This window comes from Drosophila guanche, unplaced genomic scaffold (genome assembly GCF_900245975.1).
Source record: "Drosophila guanche unplaced genomic scaffold, DGUA_6, whole genome shotgun sequence".
NCBI lineage: Eukaryota > Metazoa > Arthropoda > Insecta > Diptera > Drosophilidae > Drosophila > Drosophila guanche.
In genome coordinates this window covers 640,120-653,302 of record NW_022995747.1, presented here as the reverse complement: position 1 = coordinate 653,302, position 13,183 = coordinate 640,120, and the positions used below count along the sequence as shown (strand labels likewise).

The window sequence follows — 13,183 nt, the reverse complement described above, 5'->3', positions numbered from 1 at the left end:
TTATCGTCTTGGGAAGCTTCAAACTTGTGAGTTTGTTTTTTTTTCCATTTTATTTTATTATATTTTTTCGTTTTGTTGGTTTGCCCAAACACTTTGATCATTTTTACATACTATCAAATAATTATGAAAATATATTTGTTTGACATGCACAACGCGTCGAAGAGTTAATGCTCTTAAAGGAAGTCTAATTATTGTAATAGGCAGGGACTTACATGCAGTAAATAAACCAAAGGTAGCTGCCCATTTTGCATGACTCACATTTGCCCTCAGCTAGAACTCTCTTCCCTCTCTTTGCTGGCACAAATGTTTGCCCAAATTCGCCATAGCCCATTCCAAGTGCTTCAAATTTGTTTTAAACTAATGTGTAATAATAGTTTTTTAATTGAATTGTCGCAAATGCCAAGTACTTTGTCTCTTTTCAACCTATTTTGGCAGCTTTTTGCTTGTTTATTTTTGGTTTTACTGGAGTACATTTGCTGTCTGTGCTGTAGGCGCGTGCGTTTGGGATTGATATTAATTAATTGTCATGTGCCGCATTACACAATCTTTGTGCGAGTGGGCGGTGCGGTTAGCGTGATGCTGATGCTGCGCTGCTTACGCAATTCGGTGCCGTTTGCACAGGTGCCTCTCAGCTGCTGACGTCACTGATAGCAGAGTCTCCAGTCTCCCTGGAAAAGTACACAAACATTTAGATATATTTTTCATGCGCAAATTGGTTAACTTGGACTTGGCCAACAGTCAGCCTAAAGTCAGTGCCAAGCAATGAAAATTGCAACGTGTTTTGGCATTAGACGTGAAAGTGCGAGTTTGCACTCGAGACTGTGGGCACCGGGGGGGAGCGTTTCGCTGGCAGTTGGGGCGTGAGTGGGTGCTTGGACACTGCCTGAAATGGGAATGGGGTGCGGGGATCTGCACGGGGGTCGGTCTGTTGCCTACACCAACGTCAGTTAGTTGACTTTTATGGCACGTAATTTGCAATTGGCAAAACCAAGTCCAAGACATCCACGACAATAAATGTGGAGAGCTGCCAGCGCAAGCAAAACTTTTCACTTTTCATTTTGCGCTTTTCCATGCAACTCCCATCAAGAGTCAGGCGGTTGGCTGTACGTGCCTCCTGAGTGTTTTTTGGCCTGTTGGCCTATTAAGTCCCTGGCCCTTAGTCTTGCCTGGTTCTTGCATTTACTTGCATTTGGCTGCTGGCCAAAGTCTTGGCTTAATGCTAGGAAAAACCCCCGCTGCAGCCACTCACCTAATGGATTCGGTCAATCTATGCGTCGAGGCGACCCATTTAATGCGAATATTGCGCATACGCCCTGTTGACTCCGAATCAAGACCACGGACTCATGACTAATCGCAAATTAAGACGAAATGCAACATTTGGCACGTGAATCGTTCGATAGCTATGCGACAACAACTAACAAACAACTAAGCAAATATGCCAACTATTTGTCTTCTCTCTTTGGCCAAAACAACACAAAAATATGTTTGCAAATTAGGAGAAACTCTCATATTTTTCAGGGCACCAGCCAAGACGGGAGATGAAACCGAAACTGAAACTGAAACTGAAACTGAAACTGAAACTGAATAATATATAACAAAAGGCACTTGTCTGGGTGAAATTTTCACTAGATATTCAAATGAACAACAAATGTGGCGACGGTGGCAGCTGCTGGATTGGATTGGATGTTGCCTGAACAAACAGCCAACACACAAAAAACGGAAACCGTTAAAGCCAAACAACAACAACAACAGCAGCAACAGCTACAAGAAACGTTAGTTTTGGACTCGCTTTCAAATTGTACAAGTTGTTTGTGCTGCTGCTGCTGCTGCTGCTGCTGGCTGGGGTCCCCACCGCCTCCATTAATGAGGCGTGCTCCGTTGTTTACCCCACTTGAAAGCGACTTCAACGACGACGCTGACGACGCTGTTGAAGATCAATGGATTGTACGACTGTCCACGACCAAGAGCAAAGTGCCTGCTGCTGGTTGTTGTTGTTGTTGTTGTTGTTGGTGGTCTACCACTTTCGTTGTTACTGTTGTTGACTTTGAGCCGCCAAAGCTTTGAGCGATTTTTCATTGGAATAGAAAGTGAATTGAATTCGTTTTCGCTGCTATTTCTCTCCGTTCCATTGCTCTTGAGGCACACCATCTCTATCGCTCTTCATTGGGTGCTGGCTGTTTACTTTGAAAACGGAAAGCGAGGAAGAGCCGTACACCAGATGCGATGCTGCTATCTGCCCCAAAATTGGAGCATGTCATTGACCTTTTGGGCTGAAAGCCCGTAAGCAGTGAGAGTGCCTGCCGTTGGTTGTTTATCTTTCGGTTTAACTCGTTGTTGTTATTGTTGTTTGTCCAAGGGAAAACAACCAGCGGTAGAGGCGAAGCTTTTGCTGGTTGCTCGTGGATTTTACTCGAATGCAAGTGCGGGGTTCCATTTAAAAGGGATCTGGGAATCAAACAGTTATTAAGTAAAGGTGTAGGTAAAAGTTTAGCTTACAAAGATTGGATTATTATTACTAAATACAATTCGAAAACTGTTTCTCCCAGTTCCTACTTGGATTTTTAATGCATATCCTTGATATTCTTTGAGCATTTCGTGTCTATTTTACTTTCTACAGGATTTTCCATAATCTGTAATCTGCCTTAACCGACTTTAATGAATGAGCCTTGGAGACATTTATAGCTTTCTATTTTCTAGGGGGTCTTCTAGCATTTTCCAACATGGTCTCCATCCAGCACCACGGGCTGCAGTCCGCTGAGTCGATTTCTTTTACAAAAATGTGTAAATTAAACACAGGGCAGCAGAGGCAGCGGCGACAGCAGCGACAGCGACAGCGACAGCGCGGCATCAGGCCAATGAGTTTATTCACCTTTCGCCTAATTATTAAAATACATAAACGAAATGTACCAAAAAAGAAGATACTCGTGTGTACATACGCATATACATATATGTATGTACATATGTACAGCTACAAGAGGCTTCGTGCCAAAGCTTCGGTCAGGCCGATGACGAAGACATCGATCGGCTCGACAACTTCAATGAAATCAATTTTACGATAATAAGTTTTGAGAGCCCCCCTCCGAGGCATCTACCACCGCCTCTCCCTCTCCTTCTCCCTCTGCCTACGCCTCTGCCGAAGCCCTGCCTGTCGCTTCATCAGTCCCAGCCAGGCACCAGCCCATGTACCGTTGGAAATTTCTTGCTTTTTCTTTTCTCAGCCTTTGAATGTGTGTGCGTGTGTGTGTGTGTGTGTGCGAGTATTAAATTTGTTTTGTATGTATTTTGTTGCTTGTTTTTGTCGCTGTTATTGTCTTGGCGAAATGTAGGTCAAGTTATAACGTGAGAGAGTGTGTGGGGCCAGTGCCGTGTGCTGTAGCTGGTGGGACGAAACGTCGGGAGTCATCCCGTTGCCGCCTCTGGCTGACTGAGAGTCAGAGTTGGAGGCACAGACAGATCGTCAGACGATCGTCCAGGCACTCTGGCAGTATTTTCTAGTAGCTTCCTCCTCCCAGGCCAGGCCAAGTCAACTTTCACTTAGAAAGTTCTGCTTGCGGTTATGCCGAAATGCTTTTTGGCTGCTCGTGTGTGAGTCTGCCTGTGGGGCTGTAAGCGATATGAATGAATGAATATACATATGTACATATATCCAGCAACAAGTTAACTGGGTCAACGCGTGTGGGCCTGGGTATATGTGTACGAATATGTCTCTACATATTTATCTGATTGATCCAAGATAATCAACGAAAGCGATCGCCTGGCGTTTGAGTTGGGATGATGGGATGAGATGATCATTTAATTGCATTTTCAATGCTGCCTGTGGAAGCTTTCCGTTAGGAGCGACGTCATCGTGGAGCAACCTTGGCGCGATCAGCTGACAGACGCCGAGCGAGTGGCTCCGACTGCGAGTGGATTTCCCTGAACTTCATACTGAAAAGCTGAGCTAAGTGTGTGTCTGTGTGTGTGTTTGTCTATTAATAGCGGCATGCATGCTGCTCGCATATCCGCGTCGTCTGGCGGCTGCCGCTCTCTCTCTCTCGCGCTCCAAGTTTTCCTCTCTCTCTCTCCCACTCCGAGTGTACTTCCTGCTGGAAAAACTTGCTGAGAGCGCGCTGAGTAGAGCTTTTTGCTCTCCTCTCTCAGCTGCATTGTGTTTGCTCTCAGAATGCCAAATGCAGTTCCCAGTTGTTGCTGTTCTTGTTTCGCTGGCTGCTTTGTTGTTGTTGCTGTGCTATTATTGACCTAATCACTTGTGGAGCACAAACGAACATTGAACTTTTACTTCCGCATTAGCACTGCATATGGCTTATTGCAGGAGATTCTCCTCTCCTCTCTTCTCGCATCAGTCTTGGCTTTCTCAATCTTTATTGATCATTTGAGGCAGTCCGACCGCCCAGTGACATTAATTAATGCCCACAGATTCATCAAATATGCGCTGGCCGTTTGGAAAATCATATTTTATGCGCCCCCCGGCAGCAATTTGTCCAAGGCAGGGCCCCCAGAGCGAGACAGAGCGAGACAGAGCGAAAGAGAGCGAGATTGTGGGCCTGGAAAAATCTTGTAATTTAATGCGACAATTTTGTACGCCTCTGGCAGTGGAGAGAGACTCATACCGGACTCATACTGGAGGACCGGCAGCCAAGACACCATGGGTTGGGGCTTTCAATAATAAATGCAATTGGAATTTTCAGTTTTAAATATGTTTTCTTTTAATATTATATTTGTATGGGTGTTTTTTGTGAGTGTCTAAATGGGGTATTGGGGGGTGGATGCTGTCGAATGTGTAGATATATAAATAGCTTAATATGCTTACGATCTAAACAAATTTGTTGTGCTCCGACGTACAAAATATTCAAACAAAATGTGAGCATGGTAATGCATGAGAGAAACGTGGCAAAAATGAACGAACGAACATTAAAAATTGTTTGCAATAAATAATATATGTAATTTAAACAAAATGAAGCTTGCTCTTGAAATATGACACTAAATTTAATACTTTTTGCATAGTTTTGTTTCCATACAAGTATAACCGATGAATATAATAGGCATACATATAACATATATGGGTGATATGGTAGGATAGACGGTTGGTTCTTCCGCTTTTTGTGTGCGTTTGTTTTTGTGAACAGCAATGAACAATATTTGTATTAAATAATATGATAATAAATAGTTAATATATAATAGGTATGGTAATTATACAAAAAAAACTACATAAATACAAAAGTTCAAAGTTCTGTGGATCCCGACGTCCTGCCGCGGTGGCCGCACTTTCTCCGGCGCCGACAGCTGGAAGTCTCCTCGCGGCCACGCACGCGTAACCAGCGCGCGCCCCCAATCATGCCCAGAATCTGGTGAATAAGGCAAAGGCGGTATGGGGTTGATGTTGTTTATGTTCTGGATTTTGATCCTTAGTACTGCCCGGTGGGATCTAGGCAGTCCTGTCGCCGCTTCTGGCGCGTCTCGTTTGTGTCGCGTGGTCGACGGTAGGTTCCTGTGGGATCCAGCATTTTGTCTGATTTTCTATAGCTCTTCTTGCGCAACGGAAAAAGCTTTTCTTGCTTTACTTTACAGCCGGGTATTGGTTGGCTGGAGGTGTAGCTTGTGGCTTGGTGGCTTGGTGGCTTAATAGGTGCCAGTGGGGTCCAAAGCGAGCGACATATTGAGTTTGATTTGTAAAAGATTTCAAATGTGATGGATAATATTTGTTAGCTCTATCTGTTGACAGCTCTTCTTCAGTATTGACCAGTGGGATCCAGATAGGCAGCCATGGTTATATCTTGGATGGAATGATTTTGCGGGGTAGAGAGTGATGTAATTTTAGCAGATTTTCAGGTCTCCCTTCTCGTCTCAGTACTGGCCAGTGGGATCCAAGTAGGCTGCCATTTGTATGCCGTTTATGTACCAAAAATACTCGAATGACAAACCGAACGAACAGAGTCTGCTGCTGTGCTGGCGCTGTTGCTGTGATCTCCTCCTTTGTTTAATTTAAATCAACCTTATGTTTGTCTGCTTGTATACCATTTATATTGAACTTTATACTGGTTCTCTTGGGCTTTGTGGACTTTGCTGCTGTTGTTGTAAGTTCTTTTATTATCACCAACAGTGGGCAGTGTCGCTGGGTTTTTCTTGGCTGATTATACAGCGTCGCGTGTGTGTGTGTTTTAGCTCTTTTGTGTTGTTGTTTTTGTTATTGTTGGTCTATAGTTTTTGTGTGGAAGAGTCACTGACACTTAAAATCCATTAAATACTTTTGTGGATTGTCTTTATTGTTTATTAATAAACGGCTGACTGCCTATTTGTGATTGTTTGATTTGTTTGGTGGCTTTTAAGGGTCTCAGCGACGCGTGTTTCACGTTTAAAGTTGTTACGGAAAATCTTTCAATTTGTTTTCAAAAGAATTTCTTTTATTTTCAACTGAGTGTTACGTGCAAATCTGCGGACTTTTCGGCTGTTTGTGGGCTGCCTGTGGCTGTTGCTGTTGCGATTACTGCCGGAGCTGTTGGTTGATCTTGCACTCTCGAACGTTGTCGATATTTTGATTTGATTTTCGTCGAGCCGTAAGCTTAAATGCTCGACGGCTGGCGACGGCGACGACGTCAGCAGCGCGCTGCTCGGAGAGCGCGAGCAGCAGCAGCAGCGGCAGCGGCAGTGGGGAGAGCGAGTGCAAAAGAGAGCGGTAGCTGGCAGGTGCGCTGCTCTTAGTTTGTGCTCTTAGCAGCTCGGCTGCCGGAGAGAGCGAGCCAGCAAGAGAGCAGCGCGCGACGTTTTCATTCATGTGAGCTCCAGGTGAGATGGCTGGAGAGAGGGAGAACTAGAGTGTAGCAGCGTCGCTCTTCGTAACTTTCCAGCGAAGGCAGCGAAGGCAGCGCAGCGCAGCCGAGCGCACACAGACCCACGCTCGCAGCCGCTTGGATTTCATTCAAGAAACAGCTGTTTTTGCTCGAACTGCGACACGATCGAGTGCCCTCGTTATTCTCGCTGCCCGTGGAGTCTGTCTGTGTGTGTGTGTGTTCTCCGATCTTCCTTGGTGCTGCGATCCTACTTCGCATCTACCTTTTGCCTCGGCTTGAGTACCTGCGCAGGTAGTCCTTCACGCCTATTGGTGCTCCCGCTCTTGCCGTTCTTACGATCATCCTGAGACATAGGCTCCACCCACATTTGGCTCTTGGTTCTTGGCTAATTGATGCGCCCGCTCCTGGCCATGACTGTGCCAAATGCGTTTAGCTCGGGCCACAACAAGTAGCCGTGCAAATAGACATTCTAGGCATGCCGGATTTACACTGTCGCCGCTGCTCAAACAGAGTCCGGGCAGGAATCCTTGCCAAAATGCTAATATCCTTATGTGGCATAAGTCCGAAATTAATGGTCTTTGAGCTGGCGGCGCGACGGCCACTGCCCACTTTACGTGACATTTGCGGTAGCCTAAGCCAGGGCCAACTCAAACGGCTTAAGCCGCAACTGCCAACTCATAAAAAGGATAAACGATGCTCGGGGCATGAGTCAGCAGGCGACGGTTGCTTCCGCGAAATGCGACACCCAAAGGCAGACCCAGTGCCAGTCCCATCCAGCAGCATCGATATAATCAGCAACAGCACAAAAAACTTCTCGAAAATGTTGCAGAATTTGCCAGTTTTTGCAGTTTTTGGCCCAAAATTGGACACGCAGGACCGTGACAAGTCAGCTGTTGAGGGCGACAGACGGCCGGGGGCTGCTTACAAGATGTGTGTCATCTGCAGGCACAATGGGAAATATAAATCCTTTCGTTTTATTACAGCGACGTAAAAAACTCAGAGCAGGACTTCCGGCGCGAGCTACGCCAGCAGCCAACGAACCCTTTTGGCACGGGCCGGGGATCACCTTGAAGGGCACTCGATGCTGTAAGATGATCGGAGCAAGCCTTTGGCACGGGTCCTCAGGAGGGAGTAAAGGATGGGAGATGTCACTCCAAAGTGTGTCTCATTTGAGGAAATAATTTCTAGAGATCTAAGACTTTTAGTACAATTATTTCTAGACCTTTTCCCTATCATTTTATCTCTTTAATGGGAAATTCCATCTTCCATAAGTCTATTTGCTGTGCAGTTCCGTTAAGCTGTTTGTCTTACCTGGCGTGGGATTGGGAGCCCGTTAATGCCCCAGCGAGTGGTACCTTTCAGGGCCTGCCCCGGATGCGAACCATCCTCGGCTGCATTTTGGCGCTTCCGCTTTGCATTTTCACTTTTCAAATAGTTTTTGCTTTTTATCGAATTCGTTATGCATCGTTTGGGTTTTCAGTTTTCCTTTCCTGTCCCGGCCACGTGCCACAGCCAAACATTTGTTGGCACAACTGTCAGACTCCTCTGGGCCCCAGCCCCAGCCGCTCTCTCTCTCTCTCTCACTCTCACTTTCCCTGCCGCCGCCTTTGCTTAGTAATTCGATCAATTCAATTCTTCCTGTACGGGGGGGAGCCCTGGACGGCTGCTTACTTATGCAATGTTTGCCGAGGGCCCAAACCTCCAAAAAACCAACAGACAGACGGAGAAACAAAACCAAAAACGGTCTTGGAAAATGTTGATAAAAATTTGGGTCAATGTTCCGACGATTTTGGCTTGTGTGTGTGGCTCCTGTGTGTGTGCTTTTCGGTTTGTGCACATTTAACAGTATTTTCCGCTGACTTTGGTCGCTCTTGGACTTGGCCATGCAATGCTGCACTTTTTGCTGTTGCCAATTTTCTGTTTGTTTTTCATAAATTGCAATGCCAGAAACTTGTTATTGTTGCCGCCCAGAGTCTTGCGGCTGCAGATGACAGTCCCAGTCGTGCTATTGGGCTTGCAGTTGCTCTCTGCTGGCTCCACTCCTGTACCGCTTGCTTGACACTTGTAATTAGCTTCCACGCGGCACAAAAGTTGTCAGAGCTAACTGTAAGCTGTGGACCTAGTTGACCCACATCCGAAGCTTTGGAGGAACTTTCTGGATGGAACTCTAGCAGTAGCTAGAGAGGTAGCTTGAGGCATCTTGGCTTACATCATCATGAAACATTCTTCAACTTTGTGTTCCTACAACACAAATATTATTACAATAAAATATGAAATAATTTAATCGTAGAAATGTTTTACGTTTCATATTATCAAATGATATTTTCAAGGGAATTAAAAGAGTTTTATCCGCTTCAAATCCTTTCCTTCTTGACAGCAAATCAAAGATATTTAATAAATATTTCCAAGGCACAGCATTTCCATTTCAAGAAATAATTAGACTTTCTGTAATAAATCTGCAAAATCTTTGAATTTTAAGTGCATTTAAAATACCTGCAACATTGCTCTCATCACTGCCCCGAGAACATTCTAGCGCTATTCATGGCATAGTTACACCTTCACTTTAGGATCCCTATCCACACTCAATCGTAGACGCGTCGCTGGCATTTCCATTTCCCCATTTCGAACAATCGTTGTGATCCACGTGCTCTGGGGCAACCCGCATAAATTACTGTGTGAACTTTTACTCCAGATTTGGTCGGAGAGAATTAAATCAAGCAAACGTGACTGTGATGGAACTTTTCTTTGATTTCCAAACACCCGCAGCATCCGAAATGCCATCTGAAGCGGTCCCAGTGGCCAGTGGCCAGTGGCCAGTGCCCCGTCCCAAGTGCCAGCCTCAGTCCACGTTCTCTGTGCGGCCCGTCCACGTATTTTGTTTCGCCTGTAATGACTGAAGAATATGCTAAACAGCTCTATCTGAGAACTGAATATGGTAAACGCTGGACTCTAGATTGGTTCATAACAGACGCACTGGCGTTGACGTAGACAACAGAATGCAAATCGCTTGTCGATCGGGCTGTCGCTCTGTCTTTCAGTCGCGCAGTCTCTCGGTCTTTGTGTGTTTCAGCCAACGGCAATTTGCCGAAACTCAATGAAAGTGCTGGCCAGGATATTAGGTAAGTAATGGCACAAATATCTGCACAAAGTACAGCGACAACTTAGCGACAGAATCTACATATGGATGTGGATATATCACTGCGGTCAAACGGTCATTGGCCTGCTTGCAGAGATACTCTCCTCGATGTATCTGCCTGCCTGGCACGTAAGCGGTCTTGGCATCTTTCACCATGTGGCTGGCGGCGCAGCAGCTTACGCAAAATTATTTATGAAAAACAGAGCCAGAGCCAGAGCCGGTAACAAGAAGTATATGGAAGAACTCTGCAATCAATCGGAGGCGCTGCCTGTACCCAGCTTTGGTGCTATGGAAATCGACAGCCGCTGTGCTCTGTGGAAATTCAGCAGCGATTTGCATGTGTGACAACAACAAGAGCGGTGCTTGCAGATTATAATTATCTCGCGGCAGGCACTTGTCTACTACGCCACTTGTGTCCCAAAGTGCGTCTCTTATTGATTTAATAATTGATCAGTGTGTGTGTGTGTGCGAGCGGCAGTCAATGGCCATTAGATCAATGCAACACAGAAGCCAATGCATAACAAAGGTGCCGCACTCTGAGAGCAAGGCTCCGCGATTTGGGGTGCTGGGAGTGGGAGAAGCCAAAGCCAGATGACAAATCAATCTGTTTGCAATCAAAGCCAAAGACTGTCGTCCCATGGCGCTGTCGCGATTTTCACCCAATAAGGAAGCAAACCAGAAACTGCAGCCAAGCAAAACAGCCAAGCAGCAGCCGACCAGCAGCAAGCAGGCCCTATAAATCTGCTCTGGCAACAGAAACCAGAGACTGGAGACAGAACACTGAAGACCGGGAGACCGGGAGACCAGACCAGTTGCTCCGGCTGCGACCAGTTGGCCTGGCCTATGAGGCAGACACAGCCAGGGGAGTGGCAGAGCGAGGCGAGTTGCTTGGAAGTAAAAATAACCTCAGCTAAGTTCACTGGGGCGAGGTTGAATGAACTTCGCAGAAGAGAAATGTGATGATTTCTCTGGGCCCCGCATTTGGTGTTTCGGATGGATGTTTCGGATGGTCCCCGGGACTCCGGATATATCAATAAGCGGCACACACACACAATCCCCGCGATTGCAGTCTCAATTTCTCTCAATTAAAGTTTGCAAATTCGCGAGACATCAGCCGACAGACGACAGACGACAGGCGACAGACGACCGACGACAGATACAATTAACTTATCGCGAAAAAGTTTCCGGAAACGGACCAACGACTGCCCACACAATCGGCAAGGGGGGGGCTGTTGGATTACAGGGATGGTGTGAGGGGGAAGACAAGTGCAATGATACTCGTATCACAGAGCGAGAGTCTGTGTGTCGGTTGGCGTTTAATATGTTTGTTGACATCCAATTAGAGCGATTTCCTTCCTCATTAACAAACGCAGCTAAAGTACGCGAGGCTGCCAAGTGGGGTAACGACTAGGCGATGACTCTTAAGCGAAGAATTGCTTGGGTGGGGCTGACTGTGCGCCCAAAAGTATGCAGCATCTAGGTGCAAGTACTTGGATTGCGCTAGTACCCAATATACCTGGAAATACCCTCTGCTTGGTGGCTGGGAGAGCTGTGAGCTGGAACGCAGACTTTGATGTTTTGAAATTTAACTCAAGCGTCAAAAAATTATAGCACAAGCCACACAGCCGTAGTCAGGCTGCAATCATACACTGGAGAGTGCAGCGGAATCACGACAAACAATTAGAGCTGCTGTGGACATTGTTAGCCCACCATCATCATCATCATCATCATCATCAGCAGCAGCAGCCACCAGAGTTTGCACGCACACCGATGCGCAATTAGACCTGGCAACTCTGCACGCTTAAAGTACAATAAACCCAGAAAGCAGCAGCAGCAGCAGCAGCAGCACAATGATGATGGTCGCTTGTCTTCTGGTGGGGTTTTTGAACTTGCCCCACTCGCTCTCTCCCTCTCCAGCTATCTCTCTCTCTCTCTCTCTCTCTCTCTGGTCTCCAGTCTCACCTCTTGCGATTGCGATTGCGATTGCTCTCTGCCTTCGCTACGCTGCTCTTCATTGCTGAACGGCCTGCCTGGCTTTTATGATGTTGGCGCCGGTTTATGGCAAACATTTAGCGGAACGTTTAGCAGCCAAATGGCTTTATTATTGATGCCAGTTGCCAGTTGCCAGTCTGCCAGTCTGCCACAGCTCAACGAAAGTGAAAGCTGCGCATTAGACTCAACATAAAGCGAATTTGGGGCAAATGTTGCGAGTCCGGTTAGTCCGGGCTTCTAGAGCGGAGAGGCTGGCTGCAGTTCTGCTTGCACATGTCCTTTCCCTTTGGCCTTTCGGTGACCACTTTTTGTGGTGCACTCGTCAAATAAATGATTCGAAGCATTTGGAAATCAGCTTGCTACAATGTATGCTGCCCCCCTATCTGCTGAAGCTGAGTACATATGTATAGAGCAGATAACTATCGTCCTGATTTGGCTTTCAACCTAAGCAGCAGCCACTGCGTATCGTCTAAGCGCGCAGACAGAGCGCACAAGTGGCGGTGGGAAGAGAATGTACATAAGAGGACATTTGGGCTTAGAGCGCTCTTGGCTCTGCTGTGTGTTTGTGTAGGGTAGGGCAGGGCAGTAATCCAAAGCACAGGCTCATGTACTCAAAGGCACATAATGGCATTTACAAATCCAGACAGGGGCAGGACCGACACAGAGCAGAGTGCCAGAGCTCCATTACATGGCATGAATAACAAATCTAAACATATGTACTACACATAAATATGTGTACCCCTGCGAGCTGTGCCAGCAACAACAACAAACAGATGGAAGAGCAAAAAAAAAGGAAGGAAAAATTGAGGAAAAAAATACAAAAATGGGCGCAGATGGGGAGGGTGGAGTGTGGCGAGTGGAGCACTCTGTGGAGGGGTGCACTTTGGCCCAGACACATGCCGGGGCCACTGGGCACACACACAGCAACAGCTCCAGATACTCGAGCGAGGATGGGGGAGAGAACAATGTGGCATGGGCGAACGTGTCGACATGGGGTTGCTACCCCTCACATTGTCGCTGCCGGCGATGATGATGATAGCACTCCCGCTGCCCCCGCTCTGGCCGACACTTAATGGCTCTGCCACTTGCGGCACATCCTGCGAACCTATTCGCATTTCATATACTTACATCATTGCGCTTGTATTGGTGGCACACTCCCGGTGACCCGGCAGTGGCATGTGAATGTGAATGTGTGTGGCGGGGGGAGAGTAGTGTGTGGGGGGGAGGGGAGTGCCGGCAGCAGCAGAAAGAATTGCATTTAAATACA

At 46.8% G+C, this 13,183-nt stretch overlaps 1 protein-coding gene across 1 annotated transcript; it reads right to left on the bottom strand.

Annotated features, from left to right (window-relative positions):
- Window positions 1-5,262: 5,262 nt before the first annotated feature.
- On the bottom strand, window positions 5,263-6,538 carry LOC117583405 (peptide tarsal-less AA). Its single transcript, XM_034271691.1, has one exon. It carries the CDS (start codon window positions 5,502-5,504, stop codon window positions 5,406-5,408), a length of 99 nt encoding a protein of 32 aa, XP_034127582.1. The 5' UTR covers window positions 5,505-6,538; the 3' UTR covers window positions 5,263-5,405.
- Between the last annotated feature and the right edge of the window lie 6,645 nt (window positions 6,539-13,183).